The 22364-nt window shown below is 47.4% G+C and overlaps 1 protein-coding gene across 1 annotated transcript in view; it reads left to right on the top strand.

Moving 5' to 3' along the window:
- The window catches only part of ANTXR1 (ANTXR cell adhesion molecule 1), a 113689-nt gene that overhangs the window by 78346 nt on the left and 12979 nt on the right, over positions 1 to 22364 (top strand). The window contains exons 15-17 of the mRNA XM_074563823.1: positions 1715 to 1810; positions 2312 to 2479; positions 10454 to 10534. Coding sequence (XP_074419924.1) covers positions 1715 to 1810; positions 2312 to 2479; positions 10454 to 10534 — 345 coding nt within the window. The remainder of the gene's footprint in view (positions 1 to 1714; positions 1811 to 2311; positions 2480 to 10453; positions 10535 to 22364) is intronic.

Here is a 22364-nt window from a genome sequence, read left to right as displayed (position 1 = left end):
CTTAGACTGAAGTGACTCGCAGGGCTTTTAAGGGCTTGTGGGGAAGATTTCCTAAACCTTGGTATTTCCTGTTGTGAGAAGTCCAGTCTGTGCTAAACTGAAGAGAGAGAGAAAGAGAATTGCTGAAGGAAAATATTTAGATGGCTCTGATTCCAATTTTTTAAAAAAGTCCTCATGGAAAACTTCATGCGGAGATATTAAGTTCTTAGGTTGCAGCAAAGAGCCTCAGCCGCTCTAACCAGGGAGAGAAAGAGGTCAGCTATGAAGGAGAGGAACCTTATATTTATGACTCAATTGTTCACTCTTCCTTTAGATCAGAACAAATTTTGCAGCCGAATTTATTTGTATTTGGAAAAACAACAATGTTTTTGTTTGACATGAAAAGCATAGTTTGTCTTGGATTTTTTTCCCCCCGTTTTTTCAGTTTTCCTACTGGGGAGTTCAATTTCAAAGTATTTTTGGCTTTTCCAGTTTTGGAAAGCTCCTATGTTTTGGAGTTTTGCCAAATATCTGTGAAAAATTAAAGAAAGAAAAAAGAGAGGGACCATTTTTCATTTCTCTCCACATTTTTCACAGGAAATACTTCACGTTTTTGATGAACTCTGCTTTTCTGCTTTGCCAGTTCACAGCCTGAACTGTAGAAATTAAAGGGAAAGGCACTACGTAGGTCAGAGCACATGTGGAGTTGTTATATAGTGCAACAAAGAATATGGAATGTATAGAACCTTAGCTAGACTCATTTTAAATAAACTTGAGATTTTCTTGATTTGTTAATTTGGTGATATGTGAACATCATCGTGAAGGCCAGGGTTGTGGCCTGCAGTACGTAAGGGTAGAACACATCCAATCTGTAGAGAGTTTAAGTCTCATTTCTCACACAGGGCCTGACTCCTGCTGGCATAGGCCCATGAAAATCACTGAAGCCACATGGACTTCCCCAGCAGAGGCAGAAGTTCGGTATAGGAGCTAATTCCATTCTTGTAACATTTCCATTAGACTTTTCCATCCTATTACACTTGGCCAGCTCATCTCAAAACCCCTCATCTCTGTGTTGGGCATTCACGCTGGGGTTGTTTCCGAACATACTCCTAATTTGCCTTCACTCAGGAGCAAATTTGACCTGCTTGCTTTCTTGCTTTACCCCGATTCTGTCCAATTGGAACTACAGTGATTTATCTGGGCCCTGGAGGGTTCCTCCAGCATGTGGGGAGCCATGAGTCAGAGAACGCTCCTCAGAGCAGCTGTTCCCACCCTAATCGCAGTGAAGGGATGGGGAAGAGCTAAGTCCCTGCCACTGTCACTGGTGGCTAGCATATTGGCCAGACTTGCAGCCAGAAGACCCCCGCTCTTGAGCTATGCTGGTTGCCACTTTGGTGGTTGCTGCAATGATTTTGCAACTTGGAAACAATTTACTTCCCTGAATTTGATGATGATGATGAAAGACAGAGTCTCCTTAAAAACTAAAAAGGAAAAAAGGCAAGAGTCGCATTCCTGCTGGAGCTGGACTGTACCTTTCAAGTGGTGGTGGTGTTTATATCATGAAACATTTTCTTCTCATGAGTGTACATCCTCTGGAAAATAACCAGTGAGAGACCAGAACCTTGATTGCACTGGCTCTAGCGGGCTCAAAGGACCACCTGGCCTGTGACTGTTTATTCCTTTCCATCTCTAGTCATGCTTCCTAACAGCGCAACCCCTTTCTTCTGTTTTGTAGGAGGAAGATGATGATGGCCTTCCAAAGAAGAAATGGCCAACAGTAGATGCCTCTTATTATGGTGGACGAGGAGTTGGCGGCATCAAACGAATGGAGGTAAATAGATACCAGTTCATGTATTAGAATATCTTATTTGTGAATTGAGCTGTGATATCCCCTGCAATTTACCCAAAAAGAAACTCAGGAGATAGGCACAGACTTCTTTAAGCTTTTTTGTCCATCTGAGGCCAGATTGTTGTTCTATAGGAATATTTGAAAGCCAAACATTCCTGAAGTCTGAGACCATCTTTTTCTTGTAGTACAGTAAGATCCTGGCCCATGCCTGGGATACAGGGGCAATGTTGCCATACAAATTACAAGGAAATCTTTTCAGTTTTTATGAAAACCTTCCTGACTCTCACATTTCTCATAAATCACAGAGGAGGAGAAGTTTAAGGTTTGAGCTCTAGTCTAGAAATAAGCTTTACAGCCTGTGGCTCGCTCTTCACCTTGGATTTGGACACTGGGTAAATACAAACGAGGGTCTAGTTATTACAGCAGGGATGTAACTCTTTACAGCAGCTACTGTGGTAATATGCCCTGATGCCATCTTTTCAGGTGCGCTGGGGAGAAAAGGGCTCCACAGAAGAAGGCGCTAAGCTAGAGAAAGCCAAGAATGCCAGAGTCAAGATGCCAGAACAGGAATACGAGTTCCCTGAACCCAGGAACCTTGCGAACAACATGCGCAGGCCTTCCTCTCCTCGGAAGTGGTACTCTCCAATCAAGGTAAGTCCAGCCCAGTGTTGTACTGCGTAGGATGTTTCCAGGAGATCTGTATTGTTTTCACGTCTCAGGCCAAGATGTAGAACTGTCCACAAACCTGTGATCTCAGGATGCTGCTGGAGTAGCTGTGCATGCGGGAGTCCCACTGAACTCCTGCCTGGGGAGGTGCTGTAGAGAGGAGCCACAGGGAGCAATGGGAATTTCCCACCAGATCGATGAGGTTTTGGGATTGCATTGCTTTCTTAGACCAGAATAGGATCCCAATCCTTTCCGGTGGTGCAGCTAGCTTCTGCGAAGTGCTTAGAGACTCGGCAGCACCTCCAAGGGCAGGCCCTTTAGTCCACACTGCGTATTCCCTAAGACATAGGGAATAAATAGCATCCTCTTTCTTTAGAAAGAAGGGAGAAAATAGGAAGAAAATTGCTGGTAAACCTCACCAGGGAGCGTTGTCCTCGGCAGATCGAGGATTGCAGCGCAGCAGATGGATGTCTGCCAGCAGGCGTGGGTCACAGGGCCAGGCTTGCTGCAGGGCAGCGTGCTGGCCCCGCAAGGAGGGGGTGCCCTGCAAGAAGTGTTTGGCTCAATCGGAGTGCCTCGGATGTGGAAGGTCAAATTCCCACTGATAACAGGTCGCATGCGATGCAAAGCTACGCAACAGTCGCTCACGGGAACTGGGAAGACTCTCCTTCTCTGCCATCTGTCCCAAGGGCAGGCAGCTGTTCCTCAGTTTGTCTTCACTAATACAAATGGTTGGCAGCGTACAAAACGGAAAGGAGCAAGCAACTGAGTACTTCACTGCAGCAGAACTCTTCGTTGCACATGTGAATGTTTCTCTTGGATTAAGAGAAACAAACCACACAAAACAGATATCAGTTGCTTCTTCCAGGGCGTGGTATGAGGGCACTGCAATGTCAGAAAGCTGATCTTCTACATTCAGGACAAATTAAGGTGCCCTCAGGAAAGGAGGACAGCTTAACTGCTGTAGAACTACTCTAATGAAAAGGAAAAAAAAATAAATCCCTCACTCCTATTTCTCAGGTGGGACTCTGGGGAAATGCCAATAACCTTCTTGTCTCTTTTCAATCTGGGGCTATTTGTAGCAGCACTGTAGTTGTTTATCAGTCTCCAAAAAGACTGAATTCATATCCAAGTGCAAACTTGGCACCACGGGAGCTTCAATCTCATTGTGAAGAGTGGAGATGCTCATTAGGGTCTTAGACACCCTCTATAGGCAATGTATCTGCACATAGTCTGCAAAGAGGGTGTGCGTAGCACGTGTAGTAAACCTTTTGGTGTATAGAGCTCGCCTTGACATTTATGCTGGGGAACGGGGAAGGGCCTCACCGCTGGAAATTAGAGGGTTTATTCTGCTGTTTTCTTCCTCCCCAGTAGCAGTCAATCTAGTCAGACATATTCTGCTACCCGAGTTATTGCAATGCAGATACATTACACTGCAGCGCACCCAGCTTTCCCTCCGCTGTATCTTGTTACTGATCAGCTCCAAGCACTGGCCATAGGAATTTGGGTAAGTCATGTGTTTGGACTTTCCTCAGTCATTGATCTTGCAGCTGGTTCAAATCCAGTGATGGGAATGGCAAGGATGCACAAGGGAGGCAGAGTGGTTTCCAGAGTATATGGAAATGTGAGCCTCTTTGAAGATTTGGTCCAGTGCCCTCTCTCTTTTCCCCCTTAAAGATTATCATCTAATAAACATAATCTACCAACAAGTCATTTGCAATTGTGTTATAATGACTTCAACACATCTTCATGAAGGTTATTCCTTCCCACAGTGGGACAGGTTAGAGAGTCAGCTGTTGTCAGTCCAGGGCGGGGAACGCAGTAAGCTCCATCCCATGTAGCTACTCCTTTGTTCCTAAATGCATTGCATTGCCATTTTGCATCAGTGCAAAGCATTTGTAAAACACACTTGTCCCATCCAGGAGGTTTTTCGCTCCTGCTGTGTGCTCATGGAAATGACCTCATCCAGCTGAGAGACGCAGCTCAGTTGCTTTTTGCATGCTGCAGTCAGGAGGCTTCACAGCACCCAAAGCTATACTCTAACTACCGAGGAGCTGACAAAAACACTGATTTTAGCACAAAGAGCCCTGAATTCATGCTCAAGCAGCTGGAGTCCATGTGGGTACAACAACCTGAGATCACTACCTGAGAGCTGGGTCCTTTCCCATAGGAGGTACTGCTGAGTTTCTTCCCTCTTCCTTCACCAGTTCACGCTGTTGGATTACAGCCTCAGAAGACTGGCAGTTAATTTTCAGGGTTTATTTGGCACGGTAGGAAGTGAGTTCTGAACAGAGGAGTCAAGTTTGTTGCAGATCTGTGTCCCACCTGGAAATTCTCCAAAGTTCAAGAGAGACTTGGAGAAAAGATTCAATGTATGTAGGGTTCGAGTTCAGTTCTGACTATGACTAGGAACAGCTTTTGCTTCGGAACAGCAAGAATTCAGTTATAAGGGGGCCTACAATATTAGGAGTATCTCATGGGTGATATATATTATTAATTCCTTTAGAAATATCTCTCTTATCTACCATTCCAATTGTACACAGTGTAAGGACAGTTCCAATCCAAGACCCCCATATCCAAATACTTCCATACCTTTGGGGTGTTCCACATCTGGATAGTATTTAGCAGCCTGAATCTGTCTGTGGACAAGAATTTACCTAATTATGAGTTGCCACCACGCCCCTTATTGAACTGCACCCAAAAAGACAGTGTATGCAGATGGGACAGCTGTATCCAACACTTTCCTCATGTGTAATCATGAACACTCATCAAAACCAGAGGGGATCATTCCTATGAAACAAGGCTCCTGCTGTGACTCTCACTGTGCAGTAAGGAATTAGCAAAATTGGCAAAATTCATCAGCACGCTTGGCAAAAGATCTTGTCCTGAAGATCATAGAATTGTCAGGGTTGGAAGGGACCTTAAAGATCATCTAGTTCCAACCCCCGTGCCACGGGCAGGGACACCTCCCACTAGATCAGGTTGCTCAGAGCCCCATCCAGCCTGGCCTTAAAAACTTCCAGGGATGGGGCTTCCACCACCTCTCTGGGCAACCTGTTCCAGTGTCTCACCACCCTCATGGTGAACAGCTTCTTCCTAACGTCCAGTCTGAATCGACCCATCTCTAGTTTTAATCCATTCCCTCTAGTCCTACCATTACCCAACATCCTAAAAAGTCCCTCAGCAGCTTTCTTGTAGGCCCCCTTAAGATCCTGGTAGGCCACAATAAGATCTCCTCGGAGCCTTCTCTTCTCCAGACTGAACAACCCCAACTCTCTCAGTCTGTCCTCATAGGAGAGGTGCTCCAGCCCTCTGATCATCCTCGTGGCCCTTCTCTGGACATGTTCCAGCACGTCCATATCTCTCTTGTAGTAGGGGCTCCAGAATTGGATGCAGTACTCCAGGTGGGGTCTCACGAGAGTGGAGTGGAGGAGGAGAATCACCTCCCTCGACCTGCTGGCCACGCTTCTCCTGATGCAGCCCAGGATACGACTGGCTTTCTGGGCTGCTAGTGCACACTGACGGCTCATGTTGAGCCTCTCGTCTACCAGCACCAAGTCCTTTGAGCATATGAAGATGAACTTGCATTGTTTTCTGCAGGGAAGCGATCAGAGAGTCACAACAGGCAGAGGGAGGTGAGGAGGGACAGCGTGGTAGGTCATTGGGTCTGTACTCTCAGCCAAAGCAGGACTGCTAACTTGAATCTGTTCTTCACTGCTTTTTCCAGTCTGGTTTTTAAAATAGCATAGAGGCGTCCACTACTTCTCAGGGGGGAATATTTCACAGACTACCAGACCTCACCCGTAGGAAATGTCTCCTGGTACTCATCTTAATTTTTCCCTTATCCCCATGCTCCAAGTGCACTCGGCTCCTTTGGTTAAAGCAGATGTTAAACTTCCACACACTCCACTGGACTGGTTGAAACACCTCTTTGGAAAGTAGGCGAATATGCATGTAACAAGCTACTTAAGTAAAAAAAAATCATTGGTAAAGGAGGAGGGAAAGGAATTAAATCTCAGAAATAGTGAATCAAGGTAGCTTGAATCTGATAAAGAGCCAGGAAATGCACATTTTCGGGCTAGTCATCTTGCTGGCCAACAGGCCTCCAGTTCTCCATGCAGCACAAGTGCCAGCCAGCCTTTACTTAGTGTTCTGCCTTTTGCCAGTTTATCTGATGGAGGTCTTTCTTCCCTCTTCGTTAGTCTTCCCAGAGTAACATCTATGAGGCAGGTAGACAGCTGAGAGTGGAGAGATCACTTTTTGAAATGCTCCAGGGATTTACTTGCTACCAAATGTGGCTACTGACACTTAACAGATTGTTGTTATTATTATTGTTATCATTCTTAATTGCTGCTGGTACTTCTTAGCGTGATGCCAACTGGATTATCCCGCTTTTAAAATATCATTTCAACAGTATGAAAGGCCAGTGAAAATAATCTAAGGAGGATGACAAGTCTGAAAACTTCTTAAGAAACTTAGCAAATCCTCAGTTCGTCTGACACAGGGGGAGGCAGCACAAAATGTACGTACAAGTAAAGGATCATAAAGGCCCAGTGCCTTTTGTTTTAATTTGGTTCAGGACATGCTCCCTTGCTACAGCCAGCTGTGCAGCTCTGTAGGGTTTGGTTTGGTTAGCAGCTTTCCTCCTACCTTTATTTTTACCTCTGCTTTTATCTATCTATCTACCTAGCTTCCTCTCCTTTGTTCGTCCTCCCCAGAGCATTTATAGTACTTGTTTGACTTGAAAAGGACCGCCATCAGTTTCTAAAAAGCAATGCAGAAAGGACCACAAGACAAGGCTGAACTCACCGGTCATCCACAAAAACTCACATGCAGGACCTGCCCCAAGGCTGAGGCTGAAGCAACAACTAGTGGTCTCAGAAAGAAACCTCAGGTGAATCCGAAGTGGAGGCTACTTAAGCATTTATTAAGCTGTGTGACCCTGGCACATTTTCTAGCCTTTGTGTCTTCTGTCTCTATTTACAAAGCTGACATGGCACAGCCTCCCTGCTAGAAGGGGCCCAAAGGCAGCTTGGATTTGTAGGCAGCTTACAAAACTGCCTCTGACACCACCAGATACCAGGTCTCAGGAGCGGTCTAGGTATCGGGTCGTTCACTAGAGCAGGGTCAATACAGTGCTGAATTAAACCATTAATTCAGCACAAGAATATATTCATGTTAAAGCAATGGCTAAAACTGTGCCCTCCTTCATTTGTCATCTGCTCTGATTGTTCCTTCTTTCTGGACTTCATATCTAGTAGGACTCAAAGCCTCCAGATCTTTTTTTTCTCCAAGTGACCTTGTGCTTCAACTGCAAAGGAGTTCCCAAACGCAGAGACACAGCCCATCCACTGGAGAGCACAGAAGTGTTTGTATTTCCAAGTGAACGCATTGCCATTTTCATTTCTTCAGGCAGCATCATCCTTTCCATGATCCACTTTCCCTCTCTTCCACCCAGATGTCTCAGGCAGACCCTGAAGCTCCAGTCAGACTCCCAAAGATGGAGATCTTGGCTTTTCCCAAGAAAACTTGGTAGGCTCTTGGAAATTAGGACTAAAAAGGACTTTTTGTTCCATGGAAAGTTGTAATTTTCCCTCTGGTTTCCTAAGGAAAAATGGAAGAAAAAGGTATTTCTTTCTTAAGTTGTTGGAGGAGACAGGAGATCAAGAGCTGCAGCCACCTCTGATGTGGGGGGAAAGATGGATTGGGATAGACAGGGGTGGCTTCCCTTAGGTCTAGGAGGTTGTGCTGTCCAAATGCAGGAGAGTCTGACAGAGGAGTTTCTTGCTTCTTCCTTTGAAAATAACAGACTTTCCTGGCTCTCACCTTAGGAAGTCTTTTCCCCAGTATCCTGTGGAAACAAGATCTATGCAGTCATTCCGTGTGTCTGTCTCCACCCATGTATCCCTCCAACTCCCAAAGAAGCTTTGAACCATTGGCTTGACACACACACTGGTTGAGGAATACAGGTCTCAAAGAGGATTAGGGCCCTAATGGTTTCTTGAAAAGGAAAGAGAAAGACTCTATGTCCCCATGAAAGGAGGAGTACGCGTTGAGTGCATCGAGGCTTTAATTAGATACCAGAGCACCAATGTCGCAGAAGGACCTGGCTGTCAGGAAGGTCTCACCCTCACAGACACTGAAGTTCACGATCAGCCGTGAGAGCTAGGCTCTCGGAAAAGCAAGTTTCCTCACTGCTAGTGAAGCTACTTGCTCTTTTCCCACCACCACTGCAATATGCAGCTTAGCTTTCTATTTGCTTAATTTTGTCCTATGCTGGTTACGTGAAGCAATTCTGCTGTCATGGCATTTTTGTAGTCTTTATTCCCAGGAAGCAGGTAACCATCCTACATGAGTTTCTGAGTCCAGTCAGGGGTAGCTGGGTCTTCGGGTTTGATCTTCTCGACCGCAGGAAATAGTTTTGTACCAAGGGACAACTTTGCGCGTTCTCGCGGCAGCTTTTCTCCGTCTCTGCAGATACAATAAAGTTTACTGAATATTAGCGGCAGGGGTTTTGCTCATGGTGCCTGCTCTTTATACGATAGCATTTGTGTCATCCAGAACAATACTAATGGAAACCTTAACAAATACTGTCTGTTGTTAACCCTCTCAAATTTTTACGAATCTCTGGGTATCGTGCACTTGACAGACCAAGGGTCAGATGAAGTTAATTTGAAGAGAGTTTGATAAATTAATCTTCAGCTTCTCTGTAGTCTTCCACTGAGCCAGCCAACGTGCTGTGCTTGTGTAAACCCTTCTGCAGATCTCCCAGAAGCTGAAACCATTTTGAATGCGAAACCCCAGCCTATTAGAATATAGCAGAGAATCCTTCGGCAGCAGATGTGCGTTTCACAGGAGATGATTCGGTGAATATTTCTACATCGCAGAGCCCTGTGCTGCTCCTTCTGGCCTCCTTCAGCTCATTTTGAAAATAACCGCAGGCTTGACACACGTATTGTATCGCTGCTGAATCTCAATCAGGCCTGAACACTTTGTCTGCATCGCAGAGCAGCATTGCAGCAATGGCAGGGAGGGTCCGACCCCACATCGCAACCAAACTGTCTGCCAACATGAGACTTCAACGCGCTGGGTTTTGAGAAAAACTTGGCCGGGTCTGTGCACGTGCGTTTGGGTCCGAGACCACACAACGAGTTGTCAAAACAAGCGCGATGGGTTGAGCTGCTGTAGGGCAGCTGACACAGAGCTCAGACGAACGGATGGCTTTGAAAGATGTGCGTTACTGCCTGGAAAAGATGCAAATGTTAACTGACACCTGGGGTGGGACTGGGGAGCTTGTGAGAGACCTGGTAACCTGAAGCTCTCTTGGTAGCATGTAGCCGACACAGAAGATCAAGTGGGCTGTTACACAGCGCCTAGCTGCGACGCAGCTGGCTTGGCTGTGTGGAGAGACGGTTTGTCAGTCAGTTCCCCCCAGCAGATTGTTTTGACACATAAATCAAAACTATTTGATAGTTCTGTTTCTACCGTGGTCACTTAGAGCTGGAGGGAAGCCGTTCAGCCAGCCAGGGGAGGCGGCAGAATAGTTAGGAAACGCAGCCTATAAATCCACCTGATCGCTTTCTGCATTGATTTAGCGTTTTGCTAGCAATGATGTCAGGAGCTGAGTAGGTATCAGACTCCTTCAGCCCAGGAGGTATCTAAGTCACCTACTACCTTTGGAGATTTTCAGATTAGTATGTAAAGGCTAGACACGTGGATGCTGTTGACTGTCAGACATGTCTACTTACTGCTCATCCGAAAGCCTCTTCCTTTGCACTTGCACCAAGTTTGGAGCAAGTTTCTGTGACAGAAAACATTGTTCTCCAGCATCTTGTACAATCACACCAAATGGCTGAGTAAAAAATGTGCAGGTCTAAGCTGCGTCGTCCCCGCACGGCACTTTGCACAGCGCGCTTGTTCTTGCACAGAAGATGACACTGTTATTTCTTTTGATTGCAGGGGAAATTGGATGCTCTCTGGGTCTTGCTGCGGAAGGGTTACGACCGCGTATCTGTGATGCGCCCACAGCCAGGAGACAAGGTACCGTGCCTCAAAACATGTTTTACGGCTAGGGAAAAATAAAACCCCTCTGAAGTTCCTGACTGCCTTTACATGTGGGACTGAAGGCAGATACTCGCGTCACTCAGTCACGTCTCTCAGCTTTGTTTGCAAGTGCAGTTCGCGCAGGTCGACTGAGACAGCTTCCAGTATGAAAACTGTCCAGGTGTGGTGACACATACACCCATCAAAGAGCCCAGTACAATCTTGCTCTTAGATAATACAGCTGCTTTCAATTACAGAAGTAATTCTAATGAATCGTAAGGAATACTTCTGCATATTTTCATTCGTTAAAATCCTACATTCTGGAATAAAACTGTGAACACACATCAACATAGATATTTTGCTACATAAGTTTAAACTTCCTGGGCACTTTTACAAAGCAAAGTTTGCAGAATGAAGTTTGGACTGTTGTGTGAGAGGGAGGAAGCATTCCCACATATTTCTAGTAAAAACTGTGTTTGTGCAGATTTCTATACATTAATGTGTGCTTATGGGTGGAAAGAGAAGCCATTGAGGAGAACAGACTAACATCACTTTACAGGAATCACAGAATCAATTGTCAGGGTTGGAAGGGACCCTAAAGCTCATCTCGTTCCAACCCCCCTGCCATGTGCAGGGACACCTCCCACTAGATCTGGTTGCTCAGAGCCCCATCCAGCCTGGCCTTAAAAAATTCCAGGGATGGGGCTTCCACCACCTCTCTGGGCAACCTGTTCCAGTGTCTCCCCACCCTCATGGTGAACAACTTCTTCCTAACATCCAGTCTGAGTCATCCCATCTCTGGTTTTAATCCATTCCCTCTAGTCCTACCAGGGATCACGCTGTCTGTGACAGCAGGATACCACAGAACTACCTCTCATCTCCAAGGCACTGATCTGCTCCTTTTCCGTGGAGTTAAATATCTGGGTGCTTCCTAAATAACTGCAGGGAAGTTATCCCGGTCTGTCTCTAGAGGTACGTAGCTGAGCGCTGAATGACCAGCACACCCCGTGTGCAGCTCCAAGCGCCCGGCAGACAGGCAGGGACGTGCAGCTGGGAGGGGAGAGCGAGAGCTGCACCTCAGCTTTGAAACTTAGCCTGTGTTCAAGGTACGCAACCTGGGTGAATTGAAAGCCCTGGGGTAGCCATTAGACATCCCCTAACCCCTTGCAATTTAGATGGTTGCACCCAGTTGCCCAGGGCCGTTCCCATTCCAAGGGTGGAGATTCAACACCTCTCCGAGCCGCTCTCCATAGTCACCTCATGGCGAAAGATGCCCCTTGTATTAATGTCTTATGCCATTGCTTTACACACCTCCGACATAAACCAGGAAAGGAGACTGGAGTTGCTTCAGGAATTTATTTGGCCCAAAGCATAAGAAATATGTAGCATTGTGAAGCCTTCAAGAAACTCAACTGCATATGAAACAACAATGTAATTTTTGGGTGGGGAATCATAGTTCTGTAACATTTGGCTCCCTCTAAGGTTTTCCACTGAACGCAGGACCGATGGACTATTATGAATAAAAAGGTTTAATATTTTATTCCTTCAGGGGGAAGACTTGCTAAAATATCTTCACTGAGTGTGATACGGATTTTACTATGTCAGAACATACAGATTGCTAATGCCTGGCAGTTTTCCCACAGAAATCAGGGTTTGAATTCAGGATGCCTATTCCACGCATAATTTTTTTTGACTTAACAAGCTAAGATTATTTACGTGGAAGATGCTAGGGAAAACTGAGAGCAGTTTAAGTGAAGCCGACACAGTTAGCAGCAATTTATCTTAGCGCGACTGACAGCAGGCTCTGTCTCTTCTTGGTGACGTACCTCTCAGACGTGCGGTTCTGTGCGCTGTCGGCACAAGCAACAGCAGAATTGGCCCATGCAGGTGTTAGATGATCCAGGCTCAAAGTGAACTAAGCTCTTTATGATTCTGCCGTGCTAGAAAGGATCTCTGACTTGGGTGCAAGTATAATTTAGTGTCAAAGGGAAGCTGGCTGAAAATGCACCCAGGCTTACAGCTGCTAAAATACCTGTTTCTCTCCAGCTGGCTCCTGGAAGGCTTGCAAACGTTTGGGCACTTCCCTGTGTAGATACGACGTGCTTCTTGGACTTTCTGTGAGGGTGGACTGCTCTTAGAACATTTGTTTTCCTTCATGTAAACAAACTTACGAACCTGAGCGTTTGTCGTCTTTGAATAACCGTGTGCGACCCTCTTGATGTTGTTAATCACTTTCAGACTTAAGTGAGCTGTTTATATTTATTCCTTTACAGTACTGACATAACTACCGGGTGATGTCACTCCCAACAGTACCGGCAAAACCAATATGAGAACTCCCTGTAAAACACTAAAATGACATTCGTTAGTTTACACAGCTGAAATGGCATAATTGGGCAGGGTTTCCCCTCCCCTGTTCAGCAAAAATGTGGGGGTTGTTCCCCTGCTTCAGATTTAAAGCGGGGAGAAGAATCTGGGTTTCAGATCTAAGAAACCCAGACCTGGGTTCAGCTCTAAGATCTCTGAGTCATCTCGCATCTCGCTATAGGCATTCCCCGTGATTTGGATTCTGATTTTAGTCTGTCATACCTCGCTTTCTCCTTTGTAGATGTCGAAAGTGATTTTACCAGAGCTGGACGTTGGGAAGGTTGACTTCACAACATTTAGAGGCTTCTGTGCAAGGAACTGGGAAGGAATGAAGCATTGTTGCTGTTAACTGAACTACCACAATCTACAACTGTGCCCTGGGAGACAAATTAGTCAAAAAGTAAAGCAAAAGGTTGCAAAAATAGTTGCAAAATTTGCACCTCACAAAATAATGAGACCCTAAGCCCTAGCTGATTCCTGCCAAACTCCCTCTTTTCTTCTCTCTGTAACTGTTCTTCTAAGAGAAAGTTAAATGCATGTCTAAACCTCAGGATACAAAGGCTGCATGATTGAGGCTACGTTAGGGCTAGTGGCTTCTTCCAGGTCAGCAAACATCAAATATTATCTTAGAAAACACATTTCTGTGTTGGCGTGATTGGAAATGCAGTGGGAAGGTCAGTGCTGAATCGATGGGGACGGCTGTGGGAAACATCTGCCAGTGTGGACTGCAGCTTCAATGCAGATAGTCCTGAGTCAGGGTGAACAGTTCAATTTCCTTGCAAGAAAAAATGTCAAGGAAAAGGAGCAATTCCGCAGAAAATCTTTTTTGAAATGAAACTTGTCTCCGTAGGACAGTGTTGCAAAAGAAAAGGATCGGATATGTTACACTGAAACGATGGGGAATTTCTACCCGTGCAAACAACTGTGGGGCTGGAATCCTCTGCCCGGAAAGTCAGGGCTGGTTTTAATGAGCTTGGATCCAATCCCTGCCACTAGCTTGGAGACATTTCACCAGTATCACAATGAGAGGGCCTCTGGATTACTTATCAACGCAGCCCTTCCTCTGAAGTGGATGTTTGGCAATAAAAGTTTAATAACCTGTTCATCATTTCCTTCATCCAGCCTGGGACATGGCTCTTGGCATCCCTCCAGGTTGCAACAACATTCACAGGGACAGCATTTCATCCCTTCGTTGTCCAAAGACAGGACTGCTTCTGTGATGGATGCACGGCCTGCGCACTGGGTCACTGAGCAGACACATTTATACACCTGGTCACGTGCCAGGAATACCACCAAGCATATGGTATGTCTGATGGCTGACAGCTAGTGTGAGGAAGGTGCCTTTTACACAGGGCTCTGAGATATGGCACGTCACCTCCTTGACCTGACGTGCAGACTGAGGCCAACTGGCTGTATCCAACAGGTTTAGATATTCCTAGTGCAGGAGCTGCTGAAGAACACCACTGTGGAGGACATTCACACCATGGCCGCCCTGCACATGCACACACACAGAATCACAGAGTGGCAGGGGTTGGAAGGGACCTCTGGAGATCATCTCCTCCAACCCCCTGCCAGAGCAGGGTCACCCAGAGCAGGTGGCACAGGGACGCCTCCAGGTGGGTTTGGGATGTCTCCAGAGACGGAGACTCCCCCACCTCTCTGGGCAGCCTGTGCCAGGGCTCTGCCACCCTCACAGCAAAGAAGTTCCTCCTCGTCTTGAGATGGAACTTCCCATGGTCAAGTTTGTGCCCGTTACCCCTTGTCCTGTGCCTGGGCACCACTGAGAAGAGCCTGGCCCCGTCCTCCTGACACCCCCCTTGAAGTATTTATAAGTGTTGATAAGGTCCCCCCTCAGTTGTCTTTTTTCCAGACTGAAGAGCCCCAAATCCCTCAGCCTTTCTTCATAGGAGAGGTGTTCAAGTCCCCTCATCATCTTGGTAGCCCTTTGCTTCCCCTCTCCAGCAGTTCCCTGTCCTTCTGGAACCGGGGAGCCCAGAACTGGACCCAGGGCTCCAGATGGGGCCTCCCCAGGGCAGGGCAGAGCAGAGGGGGAGGATGACCTCCCTCCACCTGCTGGCCACACTCTTCTTGATGCCCCCCAGGATGCCATTGGCCTTCTTGGCCACCAGGGCCTATTGCTGGCTCATGGTCATCCCGTTGTCCCCCAGGACTCCCAGGTCTCTTTCCACAGAGCTGCTCTCCAGCAGGTCACCCCCAACCTGTCCTGGTGCGGGGGGTTATTCCTCCCCAGGGGCAGCACCCTGCACTTGCCCTTGTTGAATTCCATAGGGTTTGTCTCTGCCCAGATCTCCAGCCTGTCCAGGTCTCTCTGGATGGCAGCACAGCCTTCTGGGGTGTCAGCCACCCCCCCCAAATTTGTGTCACCAGCAAACCCGCTGAGGGTGCACTCTGTCCCTTCATCCAGGTCATTGATGAATATATTGAATGGGACTGGACACAGACACCTCGATGCTCTCCCAGCCCCGTGTTTCTGGTGTAGGGCTTCCCAACACTAAAGATTAGCCGGTGGGGAAGAGCTGTAAGCATCGTTTTGGCAGTGGTGAGCTAGCTCTGAATTCCTGTGGCCTCTCTCTGTGATTCTAAATAGCTCCTTTGGACCAGGCAGCATGGGCCAGGGCTGCAGCAAGGACAGACTTGGTCCTCACCAAAATCTTCAGCGTGGGTGAATGGTGGCAAGTCTGCTGGCTTTCATAGCTGTCCACTGGCAAATTTAGGTTTGATCCTGTTCTGCTCTGCTGGGAAGCGTAGGTAAAGGAGTGCTCTACCCAGCTTGTCAGAGCTGGTATCGACAACTCCCAAGTCAGTCGTGTGGTTTTAAAGTGGAGGCACAGCTGGTTTGAAACTTCAGCCCTGCTGCCCTGGTGTAAACCCAGCCTTGCCAGTCGCGGGAGACAGGCAGCTTCAGGCGGTCAGAAGCAAGGCTTTGAGGTATTGCTGCACAAGGCAGGGCAGCTCCAGCTTTCCAGCTTTCCCCTGACTGCCTGACTTCAGCCCGATGCCATCCTTTCACAGGGTGCCGTGCTGCCTGCTGTTGCCAGAGGGGACCAGGCCACCCATCATGCCTCTCCCAGGTGCTCTGCAGGACTGCTGGGCGACGGAGGCTGGGCTGGGTGCTCTGGTTCGTCTACCTGGCGCTCACCCAGAGGAGTTTCAGACTAACTAGCTCAGTTTGAACCATACCGTGCAGCTGCCCAGCGTAGACTGCATGGCACAAGCTGAGTAAGTACTTCAGAGTTACTTAGCAGCAACCCAGCACGCCCACGCTGCCAGCTACCTACAGACTACCAGCCCTAGCAGTCTTACAGCATGGATGTGTCCTGGGAATGACAGAAGCAGTGATTAGCAAAGCATCCTACAGTAACCGGCAGCCTCAAACAGAGCCACCAGATTAAAAACCTACCACGTGGTGCATTCTCAGGCTAGATAAATAGTCAAACCCTTGCAGGCAAAATTTATGGCTAGTAAAGAGGAGCCTGAAATTTGCGGACAGGAGCCTTTGACCATATGATATTCCTAAAAGCTAGGAAATTCCTGAAAGCCATTTGTACGTCCTTCCTTCTCTTTCCTGAAGAAAGGAAGGAAGCAGATTCAGACTCTTGGTGTTGTTGAATGGGCACTTTAATTCACCCACTGGTCAACACAAAAAAGTGAAGCCAGATGAAAAATAACTGAAAGGCATCTCTGTTTGCTTTGGAGCCTGAAAAGGAATTGGACAAATCCCAGGGTTACATCATTTTCATATATAAGCAATCCCTTGCTATAATCAGTTACTTTATCCACTGCCAGAACATTAGCTGAGCCGTTCAAAAAGGTTGCTTGCGTAGAATGCACCGTGGATTCAGCTTCAAACAGTGTTGACTAATTGTCAGTGGTTATCTGCTGTAGCCCACACAGCTTCCTAGGTACCATACGAATTCTCAAGACGGACGTCCCCTGCCCTGAAGTTCTCATTAGTCTATAACAAGACATTGGTTCAAGGGTAGTGACTAATAAATTTGCAATCCGTAAACATTGCAATGGATAATGCGGGGCCTGAAGCTTAGATTCCAGTCCTCCTCCTCTGTGTGACCTCAGACGATCCCTTCCCTTTGCCTCTTGTCTGTTCACGCCCTGACCCCTTCCACCAAGGTTGAGCTGCCCTGTGCTAGGTCTGGTTCTTCACTGCGAGGGGTACAGTTCTAGAAATAACTGATTGGTAAGTGCTGGATCCAGGGTTAGATAGTTCCAGACAAGAGAGAGCTGATACCTCTTCAAGGAGAACTGCGGGAAAGGACTCCTGCCCGTGGCGTGGCAACAGCCTGAGCCAGAATCTTACCTGGCTTTGAACAGTACAGCTCCGTGAAAGCCATGGCTTTGGATATCAGCAACAGGTCCTGAATAGCGTGGGGTTGTGTCCGCAACAGCTGGCCACGCGCCTCTCTGCGCTTGCAAGGAGCAAACTCCGGTCTGGTTTGCAGAAGGCTTTGAAAAATGCATCTTTTATCCCAAAGCGAAAGGGAGAGAGAGGGATGTTCGGGACCTGTTTTGAAGTGCACCCAGAGAGGCCGAGATGCACAAAAAGTTTGTGAAATTCTTTTTTTTTTTTTTTTGGAGTCAAACCTGGAAATGGTCTGCGTTTACCAACAGACACAGATGTTTCCAATAAGACAAGGAAGTCAGAGTCACATGGGATTCCTGTGGTCTTCTCACATTTTCGAGAGACTAGGTTCGCATTCCTGTCAGCATTAATGAGGTTATTTTTACATTCAAAACATCACCAGATAGGGGTGATGTACAAAAATATATGTATTTTTAGAGAACCTGATCGCTTTTATAGTGGAGTAAGGGAATGCTTATTTGTGCGAATTGTCACTTAGCACAGGATCCAAATAATTGGTGTCTCTTTGGAGTGTCAGTTGCACTTCCTTGATAAACATTGTTCTGTCAGGAATTTATAAGGAGATTATTAAAATGTGCGTCAAACTCAGACTTGGCCAGGAACACCTCAATCTGGCGGCAAATTATATTTTAGATTTTTATTGCGTTGTATTATCGCATTTTCCTTTTGTGTCGTATAGGTAAATGTAGATGAGTGTAAATAGGGAGTAAAAGTATAACAAAACCGTGTGTAATTATAGGTAAAGATGTATCCTGCCTAGATTAACAAAGTTGAAGGGAGAGGAGCTTTTTCCAGAACAGTTTGGCAAATTTACTGGTGAAATCACATAAGCTCATATCTTGTTAGATCTCAGCGACACAGTTCTGGTACAAATTGTGGTTAGTTACGACAAGAGGATGAGGCTACAAAATACATGGCAATGTCCCCATTAAAGTAATCGCGATTGTTCTTTTTGCAATGAAAGGAAGGATGTGTGTGTGTGCGTGTGCTGACATAAAAAAACCCCAGCTTAATATAAACAGAACGGTCAGAGTATGAAATAAGACAAATTTGCAGCCAAATTGCATGAATCTTCGCTACAGAAAAGCACCGGTTTTCAACAAAAGCTTGCAAAACTCCCTCTGCCCTACGATCGCACATACTGCAGTGAAACGCCAAAACCTCAAATTAACTTGATTTCTGGCTTCACTGTGAGTGCTTTGTGCAGTAAGGAGTTCAGATGACCCCTCTGGATTATATCAGCCATTCATCCCAAATGACTAGTTTTTGTGAAGGGCCCAATTCTGCAAAGCAAGGACTTGCTCCTGCCTGTGAAGTCCCGCTGCATTTCTGGAGAACCGCTGGAGCACGCGACCCAGCGCTGCTGACCAGGGACCCACCTCTACACAGCTGTGCGGCGGGGGTCGGCAAAGAGCTGTCCTACCCCAGCCAATAACGGCCTGGAAGTCTTCAGCTGGATAGCTCTTTTAATTTGCATCCTGCTAGTGTAATTCTAGATCTAAGGTGTCCAACTGAGCTGGAGGTTTGTGGGCTATTCTCAAGTGCCAGCAGGGAGATCGGAGGTTTGGGCACTAGACTGGAGTCGAAGCTTAGCGTCAGTCCAGTCTCTGCCACTGCCACACGGAGTGACCTTGACCAAGCCCCTTAATCGCCTCCCGTTTCTCAGAGGCTTTTCCTGTCCTCTAAATGAGGCTAATCCAACATATTTTCTTTCCCAAAGCATTTGTGAAAGTGGTTGGCACTCGGTAATAAATGTAAAGGATTAGCAGGAGCCCTGGCTGTGGGCAGGGACAGCTGTGTCTGCAGGTTTGTGGCTGGGTTCGCACAGTGGCCTGTGGGTGCAGGGGGTTACAACGTGATGCGAATGGCACAGAGACTCAGCGTCTGGAGGTCCAGGTCTGTACATTTTAGATCTGTATGGTGCTCTCACGTAGCTTAAAGTAGAAGTCCAGCAGTGTTTCTTACAGAGTTAATTTTTCTTTTGCAAGCTGAGGTGTTACAAGAAGAAACTCGGTGGGCGCCGGGAGCTAGCTTTGCCGGGTCTGTCCGCACGGCATCTTTGGCACCTGTGGCAGGAGTTCACCTGTTTCAGCAGACCGTAATTCTCAGTTCATGGGACAGCCCCCCGAGGGGGCAATCGTCATTGTGTCTGAAAAATGCAGGGGAGGAAAAAAGCAGCCTGAATCATTACCACGTTACAGTCAAATTTCCTCCTTCTCTGTCTGTTCTTGTGCTTTCAAAAAACCTGAAAAACTTTTAATGTGCTGCACAGAATTGGGTATTTCACAGAGGAGATTAGCATTGGCTGCTGTGCCATTTGAGGAACGTGTCTTTTTATTTCTGGCAAATTCAAACTCTCAGAAAACAAAGTCTCCTTTCCAGGACTTCCCCTGTCTTGTGGAGAAAGCTGCGTACTTGAAAAAACCTGTCTGGGAAATAACTAGTCGTTTCTCACTCCCCACACAGTGCTGAAATAGAAGGAAATTAAATCTAAACTAAAAAGAGAGGGACGGTGATGCCGCATAGCCTGGGGCCTCGCTCCGTCTTCGTTACAGTGGTGTGCTCATACGCTCCAGCCATCAGCTCAAATCAAACCCATGGTGCCAGGCGCTGGGCGGTTGTAAAATAAAACCAGCATCTCGGCTTTGTTTGAGGCAAGGGGCGAGAGCAAGTATAGACAGATACAGTGAGAAACACTGAGACAATGCGGTCGTGCTAATTTATCTGAATGCTAAATAGTAGATCTACAACACCAGCTGGAATAATCCATTGATGTAATTCAAATCCTCCTTTAACCACAAGGAGTGACTTTTCTTGCTAGTTTATTCTCCCTCGGCACATCTCCCGTGCGGCTTCCAAAGAAGGAGCGGTGCAAAGTTCCAGGCCAAACTGACCCTATGTGTGCATGCACGCGTTAGAGCCCGGAGCAGGCACTGCCTCTGCGGATCAGGCCGTAGGAGGGGGAGAGTGTAAAATTCTTGCTGGGGCAGAGCAATACTCTTCTGGAGTAGTGGGACGGGGCATTAAACGGTCAGGCGCGTCTAACTGCGCAAAACTTGCGGAAAGTATTTTTGTTTGCCAGAGGACAGATGTCTGGGTGCAAGCACTGAGATGGCGACGTGGGTTTCTCCATGTAACTCGGTACCACCTCCCCTCTTGATACAAAGGCAGGTGCTTGTATTTGCGCTCTGGTTCCTCTTCCCCTCCCATCCTCCCTGGCCCGAAGCACACAACTGTATTTTGCTCCTCTGAGTATGAAACGGCGTTTGTCCAGATTTTGGTACAGCTCTGAAACCGTCACGAGTGCTGAGCTTTACTGTGAAGTGTCATTTGCATTGAGGCAAGAAATTAACCTGCTTAAGCGTTGACTTGAGATTTCCAGAGCAGCGAGGGACTGGGCAAGCGCTCTGCGCAGAGGATATTCCTGCGTGGGGCTCGTGGAAAGGGCGGCCTTTGGTATAATGAGCTGAGAAATAAAAGGGGTTCCTAGTTTGTTTTAAAGAGCAGAAGGCAAAACAAGCCAGTGCAACGGCAGAGTTCAGACTTTCCTTTGCGTGGAGTGAGTAGTTCGGCAGCAGTGGGGTGAATTGAAACAACTATTGGAGTAAAACCCTTACTGGGGCGGTGCAATGATAGCAATGCTGTGCCGTGGGGGTAGAAGTGCAGAACCCAGGAGACCAGATGCAGAAAAACATCTAGGTATGTAAATTCTCACAGAAAACATTGCAGATTTCTTCAGCAGGTGTTTAGGTTCTTAGAAATCAGTAAAAACATAGGAAGTGAAACTCCTATAATAGAAAGAATAGGATTTTCATGCAGAGACGAAGCACCTTCTGGCAGATGTCTGGAAAACCCATCTCTCCCATGCACGTTTCTTGCTGAGTGAATGTTGGTGTTGCATTTGTGTTGTGTTTCCCTCATGCAGCTTCCAGCAGTGGGCTGGACTTACTCTCCTTATCCTTATGGGAAAGCAAGGTCATTGTTTCCTGTGGGATCGCAATAAATTCCTGAAAATAAGCAGCAGCCCCAGCTGAAAAATTTGGACTGTGTCTGGGTCCATCTGCACGGAGAACTGGTGAGGGGAACCCTAGGTCTTACATCAGCGGTCAGGGGGCCCTCAGGGACTTGCTAGGCACGCAAAGTCACCCAGAAACAAAAGCACCGCCGGCAGACGTTTACCTGTAGTCGAAGGCACTGAAAGGGATGACTTAAACTACAGCTTAATTCAATCCCTGGCTCCCGTCCTGGATGTGAAAGCATGTGGTACCTGTAGGACCCGGGGCAAACCTCCTGCACCAAGCGCAAAAAGAGCAAATGGCGTCAGATTGGAGATTTAGGAGGGAAGTTGTGAAGACAAAGGCGCCGTGGATGTAGGAGTGGGACAGTTGGTAGGCTCCCGCCGCACCAGTGTGTCACACAGCAGACGGGTTGAAGCATAACAGGTATCCCTGGCATCAAGGTGTGTAAGTGCCAACGGCAGCAGAGCCCAGCTTCCTGAGCCATTCCTGTTAATACGCATACAGATTCCCACCACGTAAGTGGTATTGCGGAAGAGCCATGAAGAGACACGCTGGTGCACGGCAGGGCAGCAGCCGCCCTGTGTGGGTGGCTGATGTAACCCCCGCTGGCCTGGTCCCGCTTTACGCAATGCTCTTCTGCTGCCGGGGCTTCAGCTCTCCCTCCTGCCTCTGCTGTGACTGGTGTCCCACCGAAGCCTGTGGGTACTGTGCCGTGTGTGCCGCCCCTTGCCCACGGCAAGTGGATAAGCAAAGCCCGTTCTCCCTCCAAGAGGAGCACGATACTCTACAGGTAACAAAGAACCCCTTCCTGTATGTCCCCACAAGCAGCAGGTGTCTATTCTTGGTAAATCACGGCCTGCGTCCCACCCCGTACCACCAGGAACTTACAGACCGCGGGGAGCACAAAGGCAGTTTATTTCAGTGTTGGTAGCGGTGACTGGTCATCAGCCGTTACGCACTTGCAATAAACTCAGCTGTTAGCAGGTTCATGAGGAACTGTAAAGCCCATTAAGTGTTGCTGGCACACAGGAATACGGTTTTTAAC

This window comes from Larus michahellis, chromosome 20 (assembly GCF_964199755.1).
Source record: "Larus michahellis chromosome 20, bLarMic1.1, whole genome shotgun sequence".
Taxonomy (NCBI): Eukaryota; Metazoa; Chordata; class Aves; order Charadriiformes; family Laridae; genus Larus; species Larus michahellis.
The sequence above is the reverse complement of the archived record's forward strand: the minus strand, read 5'-3'. Positions and strand labels throughout refer to the sequence as shown.